General features: G+C 37.5%; 1 protein-coding gene across 2 annotated transcripts in view; it reads left to right on the top strand.

The window, feature by feature from the left end:
* ARHGAP10 (Rho GTPase activating protein 10) overlaps positions 1–21,551 on the top strand; it is a 107,221-nt gene that overhangs the window by 19,426 nt on the left and 66,244 nt on the right. For both annotated transcript variants that reach the window (XM_081875301.1, XM_081875302.1), the window contains exons 2-7: positions 12,262–12,357; positions 12,456–12,517; positions 17,118–17,189; positions 18,858–18,959; positions 19,342–19,452; positions 20,077–20,181. In XM_081875301.1, coding sequence (XP_081731427.1) covers positions 12,262–12,357; positions 12,456–12,517; positions 17,118–17,189; positions 18,858–18,959; positions 19,342–19,452; positions 20,077–20,181 — 548 coding nt within the window. The remainder of the gene's footprint in view (positions 1–12,261; positions 12,358–12,455; positions 12,518–17,117; positions 17,190–18,857; positions 18,960–19,341; positions 19,453–20,076; positions 20,182–21,551) is intronic.

Below are 21,551 nucleotides of genomic sequence, written 5' to 3'. Positions count from 1 at the left end.
GAGAACTTGAACAGCCTGCAGCAAACCATTATTCAGCATGCAACTGAGCATGTGCACACAGGGATTACAGGGAAGTCTGATGCACAGATGAGTAGGTATGCTGTTCAGTTTCACAATAAGCAAAAAGACATGTAGGAAATAAAACAGATGTCAAAGCTGTTGCTCTGTTTGCTGAGCATAACTTGTTTTCTCTGCTGTAATCACTCTTGACAACTTTTCATCAGTCAAAATGAAGGGCAATCCATCATTAGGAGGAAGTTATTTGTGAATAAGATAAAATAGGATTGTCTCTCTTTGTCTTACAATCGTTTTTTGAGATGGGGAAGGGAGAAAGTGGAGGACTTCGTCCAAAGTTTAAAATAAATCCATTATTTATTTTCGCAATATTCAGTGTTAGGAACACAATGTATACAGTATTTGGGCCAATTGTAATGCTCTGCTGCATTGAAAGTGAAGCAAGAACTAGTTCCTCTTCTGTCTTAGCCATTGAAGGCCTCTTAGAGGTGGAGTCTGCTCTGAAACTGAATTCTGATAGTTTGCTTCATAGCGCCTCTTGTTTTCGCTGATGAGTGCAATGTGCAGATTGTACTTATGCCAAAGGTGAAATGAGTCAAGTAAACGTGATAATTGAGGCTATAATTTATTGGCAGTTTGCTTTCTGAGAGATGGAGCAGTGATTCTGGCTGGAAGGATTTCATAAACAGCTATGTAAGAAGACATGCTTACAAGGTGATACCAGCCTGGTTCACATGCCACATTAAACCGTAGTTTAGAACAAACTATGGTTTAATGTGAATGAACAGCATGCCGGTGGATGCTGCTCAGAAGTGCTGCTCCCGTCCTGCTGCTGCTGCTGCATTGCAGATGAAAGAAGCCAGACCCTAGGCTTGCTTCCTCCAGCTAAACCATGAGTGTTAACAAAGCTTTGTTTCTGGCTTATCCCACATTGCTTGTTTGGAGGGGAAAAAAACACAAGTCCAGTTTTCAGACACCTTGATGGGCCAGACTTGACTAGCTTTGTTTAAAGCGTGGCAAGAGCGGAAAGACGAGTGCTGGGGGAACCCCAAAGCAGCATGCACTAGCACTTTGCTTCTTCACATTAAACCATAGTTTGTTTCAAATTATGGTTTGATGTGATGTGCAAACTGGGCTACTGAGAGGTGAAATACTTTGGAGTAAATTAACACAAGTTATGAACAAAGTTTGGCAAGATCCAAGAACTTAAAACAGCTGCCAGTGTTGTTTCTTAACAGACATATCCTAGTTTGGAACTGTGCTCTCCCATGCTTCTACTCATCAAAGACACATTCAGCATTCTGAGGTCACTAATTATTGTGTTGTTTGACTTTCCCCCTTTTTGATCCCCCAAAAAGCTTTTTTTGCATTTATGTAAATTTGGGGTTATCCAGCCCTGCTGATAAACCTCTTGTTTCTCCATGTGCTGTTTTAGATACCATTCTGTTGGCTCTCAGCAAGTGAGTTTGCTAATGGAAGGAGTTTCAAAACCTCTTTTGTCACAACGTTGAATTCCAAATCCCTCCCCTTCATTTTTTCCTCACACTTCTTACCTCAGCAGTTGCAGAGTGCTGAATATACACAGAAAAATGAATATGGAATAGGAATAATCGCTTTCATTGTGTTTCTTATTTCTGAAGTTTATTTCCAAGCAAAGGCATTTTAGCAGGAATTCTGCAGCTCCTCTACCCAATCTTTAGGTGAATGGTGCTATTGTAGTCTTAAATGATTGCTTGCATAGCTATGGCCTGCTTTTGTAATCCCTGCATTCACATTGCTTTCTGTTCTCTGGGTGGTTTGAGAGCCAGGAGTTGTGCATGCAAAATTGCTTCATAACCTATTTATGAGAGTTGCAACGTAAGGGATTGGAAGAGGTCAAATGTTTTACCACTTGGCAATTGTTAAAGGGTTTGCTTTCTCTCTGACTCATTGCCTGAGGCTGGATTAATTTGTTCGGGCAAAACTCTTGCAAAAGTTACTCATATATTGTTTGACAGCATATGGATGTATTTGTGTCTATGTGTGCAACAGGAAATACTACTGCAATAAAGGTTTCTATCTAAGCAGTTGTTACTTCAGTTATGTGGCAGTGAGAGCTTCATAGGTGTGCTGGCAGATTTTACAACTGAGGAAGCTGACCATAAATATAAACATTAATATTCACAACTGGAGGTAAAATTAGAATAAACTCCCCCTTGGGGATGTCATTTATTTACTAATTTCCTTGGATCGTACCACTTTTTCATTTTGTGTAGTAGTGCCAGATTGCCTTTGGCTGTTGGATTGTCTGAATGGGGTTATCTTTCATCACATATCCATGCTACATGGAGGCATCTGTTGTATGCATTATGTTGGTTTCATATCTTACACTGTATTAAAAAAAAGGATATATTTTCTCTCAAGGGCCCTCTCCCTTTTCATATTCTGATAGTAACAATGGAAATTGGGAGATACTGAATGAGCATGGTGGTATTTTTTTCTTTTGGAATAAGAAAAAATATTTTAAAGACCAGCTTTATTTTCTCAAAATTCCGAACACTTTTATGTAAGATGATACACATGTCAAATAACTGGCCTGGTTCACACATTATGGTATACAGTGGTATCTCAGGTTAAGTACTTAATTCGTTCCGGAAGTCTGTACTTAACCTGAAACTGTTCTTAACCTGAAGCACCACTTTAGCTAATGGGGCCTCCTGCTGCTGCCGCACTGCCGGAGCCTGATTTCTGTTCTTATCCTGAAGCAAAGTTCTTAACCTGAACCACTATTTCTGGGTTAGTGGAGTGTGTAACCTGATGTGTATGTAACCTGAAGCGTATGTAACCCAAGGTACCACTGTAGCATGGTTAATGCTGAGGCATCTAGCTGATGATCACGTAAACCTTGGTTTATTATGTGACATATCAAATAGCTGAATGCACTAGCGAGAATATCTGGGCCTTGAGACAAGTTTGATTTTTTCCCTCACTCATAGCTTTGTGGCTTTCAGGTGGTGACAGAAGGAAGTTAAGGAAGAGGTCCAGTTTTTGCGTATAAAGCTGACTGGTTAGTGCAAGCTAAGGTTTATAAACCAACAATGAACTTTGGTTAACAAATGATCTTTAACCATAGTTAATAAACCATAGTTCAGCTCCTGGGCTTGGTAAACAGATAACACTAATCTATGGTTTAATAAGCAAAGGTTTGGTGTTACATGCAAATTAGGCCACAGACACATTTCTTCAAAACTAATAGTGCAGTTAGTTAGAAACAGGTCTCACTGTGTTCATTGTCTGTAGGGTAAGTGTATATAAGCTGCCTCACACATTTATACGTTTAAGCCTCAAATCAAAATTACTCCATGGCAAATGTAATGCAAAGAAGGATTGACTTTGGGAAACAGGAGTTCAGGTCTCTGCTTGTCTAACATGTTTCTGTTTAGCCTCAAACAAGTCATCTCAGCAGACTTCTGAAAGGAGATAAGAATGATAAATATTATTAAGTGTTCTCAGTTTTAGAGGCTGTAATTTCAGAGAAAGTTGCATACAAACCCTGTAGAATATCAATGTAATGTAAAAATATAAATGTGATGAATCGGGGTGTGAACTTGCAACTGCCTGGCTGTGAACTATTTTTAATCAGGATCTGCAGCATCATAACACTCCATTGAAAAAGGATAGATAAGGCAAATGTATTGTTTCCTGTTTGGAGAAAATATGTTTGTTTTCAAATAGATAAATGGGTCAGGTTTCTGTGAGTTCTCTATAAGATAATTAGCAGGATGGTTTACAATGACACATAAAATAGATAATTATTGTTATACAGAATAGACGTCTAAGTAGGTATGAATACAACAGGAAGGGAAAGGTAAATTTCTTTTGCAATACAAATGAACATTGGCTTATTTTTTATCACAGGTTAGAGCTGCAGGAGTAGAAATGTAAAGGCTGCAGAAGGATTGGGCAAGTTCTCTTCCAAAAGCTTAAAATGAGACTTCTAAAAATTAGTCAGTGCCTGATTTTCACAGATTTGCAATGCTGTACAGCACTGCCTCTTCAGCCACACCAGCTATATCTGGGATCCAGATGCCACAGTGTGCATAGCCTGTGAAGCAGGCACTGATGCTCCTTGGGACTAGTTAGTATCCCTGGTCCAGGATATGCCTGAGGTTTGCCAGCACTTGACTGCTGGCACTGGCAGCAGAGGAGGTCACCAGCCCTGTGCAGTGAAGTGGATCGCACATTGTATCTGTCATGAAATCATCTTTTAGTGAAAATGCTGATTAGTTATGGAAATACCAACCTGTTCAGCATGCTTGTGGTAACATCGGTCAATATAATAAAGCTGTGTTTGTATCCATAGTTCTCAAGCAGCAGCGTGGGGCAAGTACTGTATGGTAGGAAAAGACCTCTGTCTGAAGTTCACTTTGGCTGCCTGCAATTATTCCACATGTGGAATTTCAGAGGGACATTGCTGTTTTCATTCTTTTTGAGACATTAACACCTTTCCTATACACAGTGTGAACAGGGATGGGCCTTGGTCTTGCATGCCTTCCCCCCAGATTCAGAGTTAACATTTACAAGTAGTGAGGAAGGGGAGTTGGGCAGGACCAAGCCATGAAGGGTTCAAGGACTGCATCTGATTTCTCTGCAGATGGAGTTAGTGGTAATTGGGAAAATGCTTCAACATAAGCAAATGTACCCAAACATTATGTTTCTTCTTCTAGTTATTCCCTCCCCCAACTGATATGGAAAGTTGTTGAGTTGTTTGGAGCAACAATCTAGCATGAAATACCTCCTGTGTAAACTTTTGAAAACTTTGCAAATACAACTGAAGTTTTTGTTTTTAAAATATTGTTAGAGAAGTAAAATATTGTCCTTTGAAAAAGTGCAAGTCTGGGAAAAGCACTGTTATTGGGCTAGCTAAAACGTGATTTGAAGTAAGATAGCATTTGGCTAAAACTTGCAATGTGGGTAAGTTGAGTAAAATGTGGTTAACCACATTGAGAATTGGGCCAGCTGTTATGACCTGACGGACAACCTCCTACAATTACCCTTTGTTCTACTTAAGTGTGCATGCAGAACATTCTTTATTTAGCTCCTACTACAACATCAGCATAGCATATACTTCCCTCTTCTTTAAAGTAAGAAGCACTGACATCAGATCATCAGGGGAAAATGAAGCCAGTTTTTATTCTACTTGGCTAGGAATATGAAGCAGCTTGTATACAAATGTGATTATAACTGAAGAGTGGTGTGAGCTTGCAACCCCATTTCATTTGCAAGTTTTAACATAAAGACATTTATACAAATTTAACAAATAGTAAAATAAGTGTGACACAAGGACTATTAATATTTGAGTTTGAACATTGCAAGCAGAGCCCTAGGAAAAGCGGTCATAGAATCATAGAATGGTAGAGTTGGAAGGGACCATGAGGATCATCTACTCCAACCCCCTGCAAATCGGGGGGGGGGAGGGGGAGAATCAGAACAAGAGATGCAGAAAGATGAGTTCTGAACAGTGCAGGACAAAAATGAAGTCGAATGTGTCGAGTGTTTGTGTTTTTACACTTTTAGTCACAGAGTATTTAGAGTTTTACAAGTATAAATATACTTCGTATGACTAAGTGATAAAAGTCCGCAATGATGAAACAAAAAGATAGATCATACCTTTTAGACACACGCCGACAAAAATGTGGTTTGACAAAACTTGTTTACACCAACCTATTGTTGGCAGCAGATTCTCAGCTTCTGTGGTTGAAACTAATTATGACTTTTATATTGTCAGTTTTGGAAAAACTAATGTGGGGTGTGTGTGTATGACAGGCACTCATGTTAATAATAAACAAAATAAATTGATTGACAGGAGAAAAGTCTCTTAATGCAGACACTGAATCTGCTTATAAATAAGTCATCTTGTTACTATTGATGTTACCACAGGGCTATCCAGGTTCAAAGTAGTAAATGCAAATATATATATTCCAAGAGTGGGGTGCCCATTATATTGCGTAATCTTTGTTTCTCTCTCTATCGCCTGAAATATTTTCTTGTGTCCACTGCCTTGCCTATTTCATATTGTTTTAATTATGGGCTGCTACATTTTTATTTGTTGCTATCGCTTGTTGTCTTTCCAAAGTGTTTTCACAAAACCTTTATTAAAGTATCAGCCAGAGTTAGATCAGTGATCTCACTGTAGCTTATAGATGCCTGTTTGAATAAAGTTGTCTTAGTTTTAATCTCTTGTTGTTGTTTAGTGCTTGAAATGTTTTAGTAACAAAGTTTAAATTATACAGTCTGGATGAAGCCACCCATATCTCAGATCTTAGATATGAAGAAAAATATATACTTTTCTAAGCTCTGCTTTAATATTAAACAATAATGACTTCTGTGACTGGTAAATTCTCAGTGGAGTAAGCATTTCAAGTGGGATAACTTGCTCATTTTTTGTAATATGCCCCCCCCCCTAAATAGTAGCCTTTATAAGACACTTGCAAAGATGGATAAATCTCAATTTAATTACTAGGCCTAAAATCTGATCCAACCTTACCTGTGAGTAAGCCTAGTTGAACATAGTAGGACTTATTTCTGAGTAAACATGTGTACAATTGCACTGTAAGCCTCAGAATATTATTATTCTTATTATTTTAAATTGGGGGATCTGACAGTGGGCTCCAGCTTTCTGGCTCTCATGAGTGTATGCCACATTTGTTAGTCTTAAATGTGCCACTACAGTTTGAGGTTTGTGCATGACACAAAAGTACATGCCTATGCTGTGGAATGTGGTTTACGATGAGCATCTGTCACTTGCGCTCCTACTGGCACAAGGACATCGAACATCCTCTTGTAAATGTTCAGCAGCTGAGTCATAGGATTCTAACTGTGAATATGAAAAAAAATGAATACAGTATGTGTTCTGGCATGTGTATTTATCTAAATATCTTTACTGTGTGTTCCAAATTTTCTCTCTTTTTCTGCCCACCCCACCCCTCTTTCCATTGCATGCAATAGGTTAATTGCTAATGGCTCCATTTAAAGGAATAGGAATATATTCTTTAAAATATTTTAATTCATGTACAAACTTGAATATTCAAATTCACTGCTTTTTAGTACCTTTCATACCAGTTATATGGTACGGGGTAGATGGGTGGGGTATAAATAATAAAATTATTATTATTATTATTATTATTATTATTATTATTATTAAATACTATATTTATGTTGACATACATTTATGCTGCATGTATCAGAGTGATGTAATCATATACTTTGAACTCGACTTGTGGCACATTTGCCAAAAATGACCAACATGGTAATCACTGTCCCCATCAATTAGTCTAGGATCATTCTTTCATTCTCTAGAATTAAGCTTTGTTAGATAAAAGGAAATGAAAACAATTTAGAATGTGTTTCCTGGATGGATTCTTGCTGCTAGATGGAAGCTGACGTTCAGCAACATGTAAACTGTTTCACACCCATCTTTCAGCTTTATGAATGACAACTTAGCATAGCACAGGTTCATCTTGTTACAATATTATTCATAAGGTAGTGTAATCATGTCTTAATCTTCTGCTTGTATTCTGTTAAAATATAGGTTGTAAGTGGAACCCTGAGACCTACTTTCCTTTATAATGAGATGTTTGGGTACAAATCCAGGCATTTACCTTTAGGACCTAATCCAGCATTTATCTTTAGTTAACCTAAATTAAAGTTTTGGTTGCCTTAACTGCTTTGTGTAGCAGAAGCACATGGATCTAAAAGGACTGATTTTGTACCTCCAACCTAAGTAAAATTACTTTGATTCTTAGTTTGGCCAGCAAACTGACGATTACGTGGTACAATCTGCATTTTGGACTGGAGAGAAACTAATTTAGCTAGTAGAAAACTTGCAGCAAGGAAGGTGGATGCATTTATGTAGTTTCTTTTAATAGTTGCGGTCCCTTTGCCGAGTCCTTCTGCTACCAGGAGAAGGTTTTCAAAGGTGGTCAAGGGCCTAGCAGCTGCTGATTTTACTGCTGGATTGTTTAAGAAGGCATGTAGTTGATGGTGTGTTAGCCAAAGTATTTGGGCTGTACTGGCCCTTTGAGATGGATAGACACAAAATGAAATCCTGAAATAGTGAGCATGCTGTATTTTAATCTGCCACCTGCTTTGTTATTCTCATTGAAAGAACTACCCCATAAATCCATTTCCCCATAATAGATCAGTTATAGTGCTAGTTACGTACTTCAAAATGTCTGCAGTCTGCTTTTATAACCGGAGGAAAACTCAGTACTTCCAGCCAAACTCTTGAAAATACTTGTATATGTGAATATAAATAAACATTCCCATTTCCAGGAATGTTTTGCAGTGAGATGCCTACAGACTGCATACCGTGGTGCTATATTAAAAATACAAGAGTACCTAGGGTGGTTATTATATTTTTTGAAAAATATGATGTGATAAGATCAGAATAATTTATATGAAAATATGTTTTAAGATTATCCTCTTAATGTGATTTGGGTACAAATAAATAGGGGGTTCAGTGAACTAAACTAGGCCTTGTGTTGTTCTTAATGTGAATAGTTTTATATACTTGTCTGTCCTAAGCCCAGTTCATAATAAAGTCTATAACTATTTATTAGCTTAGTAATTACATGGTAATTAAAACAGTGTGTGCATACATATAATTATGAGGAAACTGGCAGAAATTAACTCTTTGAAGAAGTTGACTCAACTTAATTTGAAAGCAAACATGCTAGAAGGAAGAAGTAAACTAAGTTTGCATCCAGAATCTATTTCTTTATTATCGCCATATGACCCATCCAAGTTAAAGTGCAGAGCAAATAAAGGAGAGGAACTTATACATTCAACTAGTTAGCTTCTTACACACATATCATACTGTGTCTTGGCATAAAAGTGTATTTGGATACCCTGATCCTAAACATACTATATTAAGATATAGTAAACATTTATCTCTGCTGATTTAGCATTGGAGTGAAAGATTTCATGAATCACAGAATTGTAGAGTTGGAAGGCACTCCAAGGGTCATCTAGTTCAACCCCCTGTAATGCAGGAATTTCAATTAGATCATGCATGACAGAAGGCTATCCAACCTCTGCTTAAAAACCTCCAAGGAAAGAGAGTCTTGTGGGAGTCTGTTCCAACAGCTTTTACTGTCAGAACGTGCTTCCTGATGTTTTGTTGGAATCTCCTTTCTTCTTGGTTCAGGTCCTAGGCTCTGGGGCAAGAGAAAAGAAGCATGCTTCATCCTCCAGATGAAAGTCCTTTAAGATATTCGAAGATGGCTATCATACCTTTTCTCAGTCCTTTCTTTATCAGGCTAAAGCTACCCAGTTTCCTCAACCATTCCTCATAAGACTTGGTTTCCAGACCCTTGATCATCTTGGTCGCCCTCTCCTCTGCACACATTCCAGCTTGTCAATAACCTCCTCAAATTGTGGTGCCCAGACTGGGACACAGTACTCCAGGTATGGTCTGACCCAAGGCAGACTAGAGTGGAATTATTACCTTACTTCCCTTGATCTGGAAATTATACTTCTGTTGATGCAGCCTAGAATAGCTTTAGTTTGTTTTGCTGCTTGATGAACTGTTGATTCATATTAAGTTTGTGGTATACTAAGACTCCTAAATCCATTTCACATGTACTACTGGCAAGCCAGGTGTCCCCCAACTTATATTTGTGCAGCTGGTTCTTCCTGCCTAAGTGTAGAACCTTACATTTGTTGAAATTCATTTTGTTTGTTTGGGCCCAGTTCTGTTAAGGTCATATTGAATCCCGATTCTGCCTGCCGCAGCATTGGCTACCCCTCCCAGTTTGGTGTTATCTGCTAGTTACAAACAAATTTCTATGGGATAACCTTATGTGTAAAATTGACTCATGAGTCAAAGTTGTCAAGAAATGTGTACAGACGTGACAATTTTTATACAATGTACCATTCTCATCACTAGTGTGAATGATAAACTATGTATGCTTAGGCCACCTCAAGCTAGACAGATACTTTTAAGATAAAAATCCCATGGACATTTTGTCTGTGGAGATGCTGTGTGTTGTTTACACTCAGTTATATCTTCATTTGTATGTTGCTTTTGTTAACTGTCACCATTTCACAAATTGAATAAGTAACTCATATAACGCTTAAAGAGTGAAATGTTCACATGATATAGTATTTGTTTTCATACAGTTTTCTTACAGTTTTCTTACAGTTTTAAAATCATATTAGATCACATAAGGATGAAATTTTGACAGCTAAGAGCATATACAATTGAAGCTGAGATGATGACAATGAGGTACTTTCCCCCTTTGCCTTCACTGAAAGGAATGCAACAGCTCTGGGGTCAAGGAAATTTGTTGTTGTTTAGTTGTGTCCGACTCTTCGTCACCCCATGGACCAGAGCACGCCAGGCACTTCTGTCTTCCACTGCCTCCCGCAGTTTGTTCAGACTCATGTTGGTAGCTTCGAGAACACTGTCCAACCATCTTGTCCTCTGTCGTCCCCTTCTCCTTGTGCCCTCAATCTTTCCCAACATCAGGGTCTTTTCCAGGGAGTCTTCTCTTCTCATGAGGTGGCCAAAATATTGGAGCCTCAGCTTTACGATCTGTCCTTCCAGTGAGCACTCAAGGCTGATTTCATTAAGAATAGATAGGTTTGATCTTCCTGCAGTCCATGGGACTCTCAAGGACATTAGATCAGAAAAACACTGTAGAAGTCAGGGTTGAACACGCCCTACTCAAGTATCGCTGCTTCAGTTGAATTCAGAACATGTCATAGTTGCTTTTATATAGAAATAAAGACATTAAGGAATCTAATCATGGATCTCCTGTGAAGGGTCAAACTTCCATTGTGCAGAAGTGGCTTTATTTAGTATTTGTGTGGTGTGTGCATGTTAAGCATTGGAAACAGCTTCCTTCCTCCCGGTTTCATTGTTAGACTCAAGTGCTGTTTATTTTGTAAAAATATTTTTGTTGTAGTTCCATTATCATAGCAATTGCTTTTAGGATGCGTTGCCTCTGTTCTTATTGCTGGTTTCTTTTTTTCTCAGCAATCCACAATGAGAGAGCAGAATGAATACATTGTATTTTCCCCCCTCTTGCTAATGCACCATCAGTTGGCTGCTAAAATCTTAGCCTCTACCTGTTGCCCCTCCCCACAATATTATTTGCATTTCAGATGTTCTTTGTGGATGGCCTTTGTATTGGTAGGTGGTGAATTTAAGTGCACCAATTAATTATAAATGCCAACAGTCTTAAGTGGGTAGAAATCTATATGGGTGTAATTGGCATATCAGCATGGAATCTGAAACTGTACTTTGGAATATGATGGTTTGGCAGAATTGTTGCTTTTAGTGTGGGTGGGGGGAGCCAATGCAGTCCCTTTTTTCTTTCATTGTTGAGACAATACTCAGTTCTTACAGTTTTAAAATCATATTAGATCGCATAAGGATGTAATGGGATATCTGGTTTTTATAGGAATTACGGTAATATGTAGCTACACTTTGATAACTTTGTCGTTATTATAGCATCCATGTTTAAAAGGGAAGATAGTAATTCCAATTGCCTTCTAACTTTCAGACAGGATTAAAATTTTTGTGTCTGCATATCTGTAAAGCGTCTCCATTTCAGCCATGTCTGTTGAACTATAAATAACTTGAATATGAGATTCTGGGAGCCTAGCCTTTATCCTGGGCCTGTCTTTTCCATACTTCAGGTGAATATATCTCATTTCCATTATTCCAAAGGGAATCATTTTCCCTATGTCCACAACATTAAGAGTTTTTCTATCACTAGTTTTCACATTAGGTGTTTCTGTCTTGGGGAAAAGTTGATCTGTGGCTGCCATACTTTAGGAGAAGATGTTCTTGAAGGAAAATAGAAAATAAGCAATTGACTAATGCAATATCCTTTATCTGTCCAAATGAGAATGGATATTATGAATTATTAGGCCTATGCATAAGCACCACTGACAATTTATATTTATCTTACCTAGTTAGGTAAGCTGGTTGAAGGTTGTTGTGGATGTGGACTGTGAAGTGTTATGAGCAGGTCCATGTGAATGGTTCCATTGCTAGTTAAAGGATTTGAAAGTGTAGCTTTAAGAAGCATAAAATTACACAAACTTTTATTATAGTTTAATCTTTTGTGCATTTGTGGCATGATCTACAAGCCTCTTCATGGGAAAATTTCAATTTAAGTTGAATTAAACGTAAATATTGCACTCTGTTCCTTCTAGGTTCTTGATTTGAAATTTATGTTTTTTCTTTCTTTACAGATCTCTCAGCTGCCCAAAGAAAGTTTGCCCATTCACTGAGAGACTTTAAATTTGAGTTTATTGGTGATGCAGAAACAGATGATGAACGATGTATAGGTATGTTAATGAGGGGCAATGAGCATGTAATATTCTTTAGTTTTTCCTACTTTTCTGATAGTATACCATGTGTCTTGATGTTTTTATTCCTGTTGCAGATGCATCCCTCCATGAATTCTCTAACTTTCTGAAAAATCTAGAAGAACAAAGAGAAATACTGGTAAGTTGTTGGCGGCATTGAGAAGTGAGATCAGCACATGCTGTCCTTCTGGTCACTACTGAATATAGACAACATTGGGCTAGATGGGCTAGTGGTCTGACTCGGTACACAGCAGTTTCTTATCACTGAAGTGTTCTGTTTAGGGCAGTGGTAGAAGACTCCATTTGAAATTGTTTTTAGCAGGCACAAACTCTTGAATTCTTCAGAACACTAAGAATACACTTGGTTCTAGCTTTTGTTTTCTGTCACTGTATCTACCGGACTCCTCATTTTCATGGCACTTTCCACTGTTCTTCAAACCTTTCATACAAGGAAATTGCATGAACACACATGCAAAGGATCATCAACTCTTTGGAATTAAAGGACACCATTTTTTCAGTTTGAAAGTTGAAGGAATTAGTGCAGAAAATGAAATTCTTCATTATCTTTTTCACTGTGAGTTTCTGCTTTCAGGGTGCTATAGCAAATATTTTGACTTTTGTGTGTATGCCACCTTAGTGCTGGCAGATGGAATAAAATGAGACTATATTTCATCTTGTCTATGTTTTCAGCTCACTGTACATTTTAGCAGTGCCAACATTCCACAGATGTTCCATTGAAACCAATGGAATGTTAGGATATATAGCACCACACAAAATTTGGTTCCAGGCCAAAGCTATATAAAAGTCTCTCTCAGATGTTTTTTTTTTTTTTAAAGTCGAAATTACAAAGTCTTCCCAGAGGAACTCCTCCAACTCTGGCCACTCTTTAACAGCTCGTTCTTCTTGCAACCTTAAAAAAAAAAGGTTATGTAGTGTCTTGGGATTAGCTGCATCACTGACTTCTCTTTTTACAATCTGTTGAAGACACCGTAGGCTGATGTGAATTTTTATTGATTTTTCTGTGCCATAATGCATCTGTTCACAGAAATTCCTCTTCAGTGCAACATTCTGTGCATAGAATGCCTTGTAAAGCACCTGGTTTTGTGGTGTAAACTGGCCTTAAAACTATTACTGCCAAAATGTTTTGAAAACTTGAAGTATATGCCACAAATATGTCTTACTCTGAGTAGCTGCACAGAATTATGTTAATGGAATTTGCTGGTAGAGTTCCTCAACATATGGCAGCCCTTTCTTTATTTGCTGTCTTGCCATATAGAATTCCCAAAGTGGCTAACAACAATAAAAATTGTTTTGATATATAGCCCACCCTTCAACAGCTTTCCAGAATAGCTTATAAAAAGTTAAAATAACAATAAAACTAAGCAACTTTAAAAGAACAACTGCTTAGTGTTATCTGTGATCGAAAGAAGTATGAAGGAAGAAACTGGAAATAAGGTTAGGGCAGCAAGAGCAATACTGAGCTCAGCATTGCAGTGCACTGCAGAAACCGAACAAAAGATGGCAAGGAAAGTAAATGTTTGATTTTTTGACAGAAGTGGCAAAAAGCGGTGGGGCAAATTTGGTGGTAGCAAGACAGTGGTGGAAGAGTAAATTTGCTTGCAGATGTGCAAGGGCAACTAGTGGGCTTCACAGGACACGGGCATCTGAGGTTTACCACTGTATGACAGAGCCTAACCTCCTTCTGGGCTTGTGCAGTTGAGAGAAGGAGCTTGGAAGCTTTTGTTTTCCATTAATGTTGGCTTCTATAGTTTGAACCAGGGCGCGTGCAAACTCTGGTTAGTTTCAAAACAAGCCAGTTTCAAACCATGAGTTCTTCATGTTCCCATTCTCTTTTCTCTCCCTCTTTTCCCTGTTTGCCAGCAAAGGCACTCAGTGACCTATTCAACATAGTCCCTTCAGGCAAATGTATGAAAATATAGACTATTTTTTTAATTTAAAAGACCCATTTCCTTCCTTAAGACCTCATTACAATAATATTCACAAATTCAAAAGCAGGTTGCTGATTAGGAAATATATGCTTGTAGTGTTGACATCCTGCCTGTTCTCTTAGATCAGTGAATGTGGAACATTTTATCAGTAGCCCATTTACTTTTTTTTTTAATGTCGTTTTTTTCCATAGGGATGTGAAATAAATGAGTCATTTTTTGAAAGAAAACATGGGGCTTTAGAAAAATTCCCACAAGCTATTATTGGGTAGATCTGATAAAAACACACTCTTCTGTAACTTGGTTAAATTCCCCAAGGCTGAAATTGAGAGAGATTTTTCTTTTGGTCACTTGAGGATATTTTGGATGGTGTCCAAAAATACAAGTCCAGCTGGTTAGGCATTACAAGTGTATTTGGTGATACCCTTAAAGGAATGCAGTCATAAATAAGAATTACAATTTGGAAAAACCTTTTTCTTTGTAGCTGTGAAAATACTTCAGAAGATTTTCTTCCGTTAGATAACAATCATCAGTCTTTATTACGGTCCAGAGACCCAACAAATCATTACAAAGCAATACACAATACATACAGCTTACCTCCAGGTTAAACAAGCATTTTGTTCAGAATATATGGATTATTTGTTCTTGCAACCACCGATAAAAACTTTGCCACTGCTAATGTTCTAGCATTTGTCCGATAATAAACTCATTTACAACACTATTCCTGTTTGACAATGTTTGACAAACAGACAATGGTCAATAATTTAACATTCTACTTTCAGCTACTAGAAATAATTTATTTGAAACCGAATGTATTTGCAACCAATGAAAATTGTAAATACTCACCAGTCAAGCTCGCAAAAAATTATCATTTGCCCGATAATAAATGTTGGAAATGTAAAGAGATTGAAGGTACATTCTTTCACCTTTGGTGGACATGCCCAAAGATTAAGACCTTCTGGGAGATGATCTATAACGAAATGAAAAAGATATTTAAATATACCTTCCAGAAGAAACCAGAGGCCTTTCTCTTGGGCACAGTCGGCCAATTGGTGTGAAAGGAGGATAGAACTTTTTTTATGTACGCCACAACAGCAGCAAGAATACTCATCGCAAAGTATTGGAAAACACAAGATCTACCCACCCGGGTAAAAAGATGGGGAAGAAGATACTTCCCCTAGCTTTTGTGGGTGCATGTAGGAAAGGGGCTGTTACCAGTCATGTGGGATGGTGAAAGGCCTCATAGAAATAATATAAAGGCATATACCTAAACTTTAGCTCAGTCAGGTTAAGAAACTTTCCTGAGTTTGATCAGACCAACTCAAATTTTGCACAGTCCTTTCTACTAAGGAACTTACATGTGACGTGTCTTGTGCGGCTATATTGGAAAGAGGGATGGGAGCTGTCTAAACTGAAGACGTGGAAGTAAAAAAAAGATTATATTTTGATGGGGCGCTTGAAAATGCTTTAGGTATGTTTTGACAACAACAAAAGGGAAAATGAAAATGAATAAGACTTTTAAGTCCTGCTCTAAAAGGTTGCTTTATCTATGTATAAGTTACTATAGTTCTGTGTATTTCAAGTTGTAAGTAAATAAATAATTTTTTCAGCATCTGAGAAGCTTGTTTTCCTCTGCTACAATAAATCATATATTTTAAAAAAATGTGTTCCCTTTTTTAAAAAAGAAAAAAATGTGCTAACCAACTAAAGGTCAGCTGTTCCTTTGCCAATGGAATGAGTGCAAAATGTTCTTTCAGACTGGAACTCAGAGCAGTTAGTATGTGGGTCGTGGGAGACTCTTCGAAGAATGCCTTTAGAACAGACACCATGTTCTTAATATCTAGTCTGAGCCCAGAACAGTACTTTTTTCTTATATGGACAAATACTGAAGGTATTAATAATTTAGGCATCAAAGAACACATCCTTCTTCCACTGTAGCATATGAAAGCAAAGTTTAGGCTTTTCATTCACTCTTAAAGGGTATGCATAGAGTATTATCAACTTCCTGCATCCTATAGACTTTAAAATGTCAGTCATTAATTTAGTATAATTTTCTGACTGTATGATAATACAGAAGTTAATATTCTTTCAATTTATATAGTTGACGTTTTTTTTAAAAAAGGACATTATTGGCTTTTTGTTTCCATTAAATACTTTCTGTATCTGTCTAGCGTGCAACTTGCTTTGTATCTGGAGTTTCTGCTGAAGGAGGAAAGCAGAAATCCCCTATTAAAATGCATGCTAACTTTCAAACTTTGCTGGTGTAGTACATATACTATAGTTTGTGTGCATTGTGATGCAATGGGTCAGTGTGTGTGGCTGTTAACCAGAAGGTTGGTTGTTCAAGCCCACCTAGGAATGGCTGTGGGCAGGATTCCTGCATTGCAGAGGGTTGGGCAAGATGATATTCAGGGTCCTTTCCAATTCTACAATTCTATGATTCTATAAACAAGGAAAACAGAATTCTGAAAATGAGCCCGGTTGTGTATATGGGTCTAGTGCATGCATTCACCACCTTCATGCACCAGTACCCAAAATGACCTTGGCACAGAAGGTGTGTACTCTGGCAAGACTCTTCCAACCCCTTTAACAAATATTGATGACTGATAAAACAATGTACACGTACAATTGGAGCTTTTTCTCATGGCAAAGTAGCTGTTGGCCTGAGAGAAAGGTTGACTTCGGCTTTGAAATTATGGAAACAGATCTACAATAATTCTGCAAACTGAAATATTTGTAAGTACACGGTGTAAGCTTATAAGACTAATATTTGGTTTTCTTCTTCCTTGGAAGGCCCTTAGTGTTACTGAAACGCTGATCAAACCTCTGGAAAGATTCAGAAAAGAGCAACTTGGAGCTGTAAAGGTTTGTTGGTAGCTTTTTGCCTTTGTAGTTAAATTTTGTGTGTGTTAGTTTGGTAGGTAAAATTAGAGAACATTTAACTTTGAACAGATTGGGGAGTTTAAAAAAAACAATCCTTTTGCAGGCCTAGCTCATAAAGAAGTAAGGGCAAAAATGTACCAAAAGCATATAGAAACACGGGCCATTTCCAATCTACCAACACTAATTTTCAGTTCTTCTAGTTTCAGACAGGTATTGAATGCATTTAAGATGAATGACCCCATTCTACTATTCTAGGTTTATGTAACACAGAAGAAAGCACTTATAACCAACATTTAGCTGATCAGTCAATCAAGAATGCAGTCCTAAACACACTTACTCAGTGTAACCCCATTGAAAAAAGTGGGTTTTTATGTTTGACTAAACATGTTTAGGATTGCACTGCAAGAGTATGCTTGATTAAAACACGTATCCCTAGTTAAATAAAGCCTCAGATATTTTTCATGTAAGTTTCTACAGATATATGAGGGAGAAGATGCCTTCTTAAGAGGCATTTCTCATTTTCTCCCAAACAGGAGGGAATGTCTCTTCTGACAGGCCGTGAAATGGGTTCATCATCTAAAATTGGAAGGGCCTTTTTTCTTTTGAACTATTGTTTTGTTCACTTGCACATTCACGCGGTTTTTATTAAATAAATTAATTTAAACATGTTTCGTTTTCATTAATCAAGTGACTAGAACATATTGAGCGTAAGCTGCATTGTGGAGTTCATCTATGTATCAGCTTGCCTGGGCCCTGAGATCCACAGGTTAGACTGTCACTTGATTAAAGGAAATGAAACATGTTTAATTTTTTTCTGCTGATAGGTGTCATCTATTGGACAGTGACATGGAATAGGGTCTTCTCTGTGGTGGAATCGCATTTATTGAATTGTAGCCCTTTGGAGGTACATGTGGTACTTCATTGTTGGGTTTCTCCAGCATTGTTTAAACAAATCAATTTTCCCAGTTGTTAAATTCAACAACTGGGAAAATCAAATTCAACAACTGGGAAAACTGATTTACGGTATTTAAACAATGCTGGAGAAACCCAACAATAATTTACCACATGCACCTCCAAAGGGCTACAATCCAGCAGTAACTGATGAAGTCTACTTGATGCATTGCTATAGTGGTTTTACTTACTAATTTTAATGGATATATCATAAACAATCCTAGGATCTTAAGTGATGATGGGCATTTAAAAAATAGATTAAATAAATAAAAATACTCTTATCTTGTATGTTTAGGATCTTGGAACAGAATTACACATTTTTGATGTATAAATTAATAAATGATAGTGTAGCACTTAAGATTACAAGATTGAGTTCAGAAATGTTGAAGGGTGCACACACTTTGTTTTTGCTTTTCCTATTTTAAGCAGAGCAGCACTGGCCAAAATTGCAGAGGTTTCCCATGTAGAAAGCGAAAATGAATACGTTCCCTGTGCAAATGCAAGTTGCATGTAACCATGTATTCCATCTATAAGCATATTTGTGCATTTGTGATGTGAAAAACAACAATGGACATGTTGCAAAAATAAATGGTTAGCTTTGCTTAAAATAATGAAATAGTTGGATAACAAGATAAAAGCAAATGTGTTGTCGTATTTCACTGTTTAAATTTTCTTGTACTTTTAAAATTATACTTACAGGAAGAAAAGAAGAAATTTGATAAAGAAACAGAAAAGAACTACAGTTTACTAGACAAGCATTTAAATATGTCAGCTAAGAAGAAAGAAACTCAGTTATTGGAGGTAATGCCTGTATTAACTTGTCAAAGATGTTTCCCCTCTTAAGTGAGAAAGTAAATATAATTTTCCTATCTGCTTACCTATCCACTTATTAGTTTACATATATGGGTTTGTTTGTTTTTAAACTGCATGAGCACTTCAAACTGCAATACACAGGCTAATCTAATGAACACTGTGGAATGAATCCTGGGCCATGCGTAGAAGTTTGTCCTTTTTGTCATTTGAAATACTTGGGTCATAATCAGGTGTGCTTAAGTCCACTGAGCAGTTAACTTACATGCACTCAACTGTGTTGGATTGTGGTGGTCCGTGCAGAATATAGTTTGCATCAGTCTGAATAGGATGTGTGACTCTTTAAAGCACTGTTTCATTGTTTTTTATCCAGGCAGACTACCAAGTGGAGGTAAACCGAAAACATTTTTATGAACTGTCACTTGAATATGTGTGTAAGCTACAAGAGATACAAGAACGAAAGAAATTTGAATTTGTAGAACCTGTAAGTACTGTGGTGTAAAATATTCTTTGTGAAATAAATTTTAGGATGTAGTGAAGTGTAATGGGTGTAGCAGAGAGCAAAACACGAAATCTGATTAAACAGTGCAAGGCCCTGCACATGCTTTCTCTACATCAGTGTAGCTCATTTTCTTTTTCATTTGCATGCTGATCTGATACATCCAATATGTGGCCAAATAAGTTCTCCTTCACAGATTCACATAGTCATGTTTAAGGTGCTTCTGTCTGGCAATATTTCTCACTGTTGTAATCTCTGTGTGACTATCACAGCTTTGTGGACAGTGCTGGTTGTGTAATTATTAACATAAAGAAGTGAGTTAGTATGTATTTGATGGGTGCTAAGGCTTGGAAAAACCAGCTTAAGCTAAGGAGGCTGTCTTCCACAATTGTACTATTGTGTACTGTTTCCTTCTTGAGTTTTTTCTTGCTCAGGACATTTAGTTGTATTGAATATTAGTATTGAATATCTGTATGGATTTTGACATTAATTTTAAATATCTCTGTGCAATGCTGTGGAATTCTACTAATAATTAGTTATTCAACTTGTATTCATTGGGACTTACTCCCAGGAATTTGGGAATAATAATAATTATTATTTGTATTTCAGGTCCTGTCATTTTTTCAAGGAATGTTCACCTTCTACCATCAGGGTTATGAGCTTGCCAAAGATTTTAATCACTACAAAATGGCTCTGCAGATCAATATCCAGAATGTAAGTGAAGGTACTCTTTTAATTTAAGCTTTTTATATTTAGTTTAAATGTCCTTCCACACAAGTTGTCCATGCTATTGCTATTTTTTTTTTTTTTTTTTTGTATTTCTGAAAAGTGAGGCGAATAAGCTTTAGGGAATACAATGCCATCTTCAGGCTAAAAGGCTGAATGACTTGTTAAGCCTCCGTACAGTAACCTGATTCAGTGTTTCTTTCAGCTATTTTATGCTGAACTTGTGAAAAATAATTTCCTCTCTTGACTTACATGCTGTATACATGAAAATTGCTCATTTAGACACTATTTTTTTAAAAAAAAAATCATTCATTTTATTTGTACGCTGCTTTTCTCCCCAAAAATCATGCTCAAAGTGACTTACAGCAAAGAATGAATGATACATTTCAAACAAACACTACACAAACAATTTCATAGTAACATGTCAAAACAATAACACAGTAATAATTTCATAATAACATAGCAACGCAAAAATATAATAACATACAAAATGGTTCCTCTTCATCCTGGAGAAGAGTGACTAGTGGGGTGCCACAGGGTTCTGTCTTGGGCCCGGTCTTATTCAACATCTTTATCAACGACTTGGATGATGGACTCAAGGGCATCCTGATCAAATTTGCAGATGACACCAAACTGGGAGGGGTGGCTAACACCCCAGAGGACAGGATCACACTTCAAAACGACCTTGACAGATTAGAGAACTGGGCCAAAACAAACAAGATTAATTTTAACAGGGAGAAATGTAAAGTATTGCACTTGGGCAAAAAAATGAGAGGCACAAATACAAGATGGGTGACACCTGGCTTGAGAGCAGTACATGTGAAAAGGATCTAGGAGTCTTGGTTGACCACAAACTTGACATGAGCCAACAGTGTGACGCGGCAGCTAAAAAAGCCAATGCAATTCTGGGCTGCATCAATAGGAGTATAGCATCTAGATCAAGGGAAGTAATAGTGCCACTGTATTCTGCTCTGGTCAGACTGTCACGTATTCCACGCGGCGCTTTCAGCAGAAACGCTAAGAGTCCCAGGTTTTTCTCAGTGCAGTCTTTTAATGTGAGGCATATACAGGTATTTACAAAAGAAACAGTCCATACAGAGTACTTACAAACGAATACTCTCCACCACAGCACCACCACACTACAGCACAACCACCACAGCAACCACACCCACTGTTAAACAGGCTTTCCATTTTAAAACAGGTGATAGCCAATCACATTAATCACACTCCTGCTGAGTCACTCTGACTCAGCACTTCACAGAGTATTGCATCATCCTGTTGAAGCCTGCAGACTTATTCAGTATCCTGCAAATCCCAACACAGACCTCACCTGGAGTACTGTGTCCAGTTCTGGGCAC

This window comes from Podarcis erhardii, assembly GCF_964252035.2.
Source record: "Podarcis erhardii genome assembly, chromosome: 9".
Lineage (NCBI taxonomy): Eukaryota > Metazoa > Chordata > Lepidosauria > Squamata > Lacertidae > Podarcis > Podarcis erhardii.
This window is presented reverse-complemented; position numbering and strand designations above follow the sequence as displayed.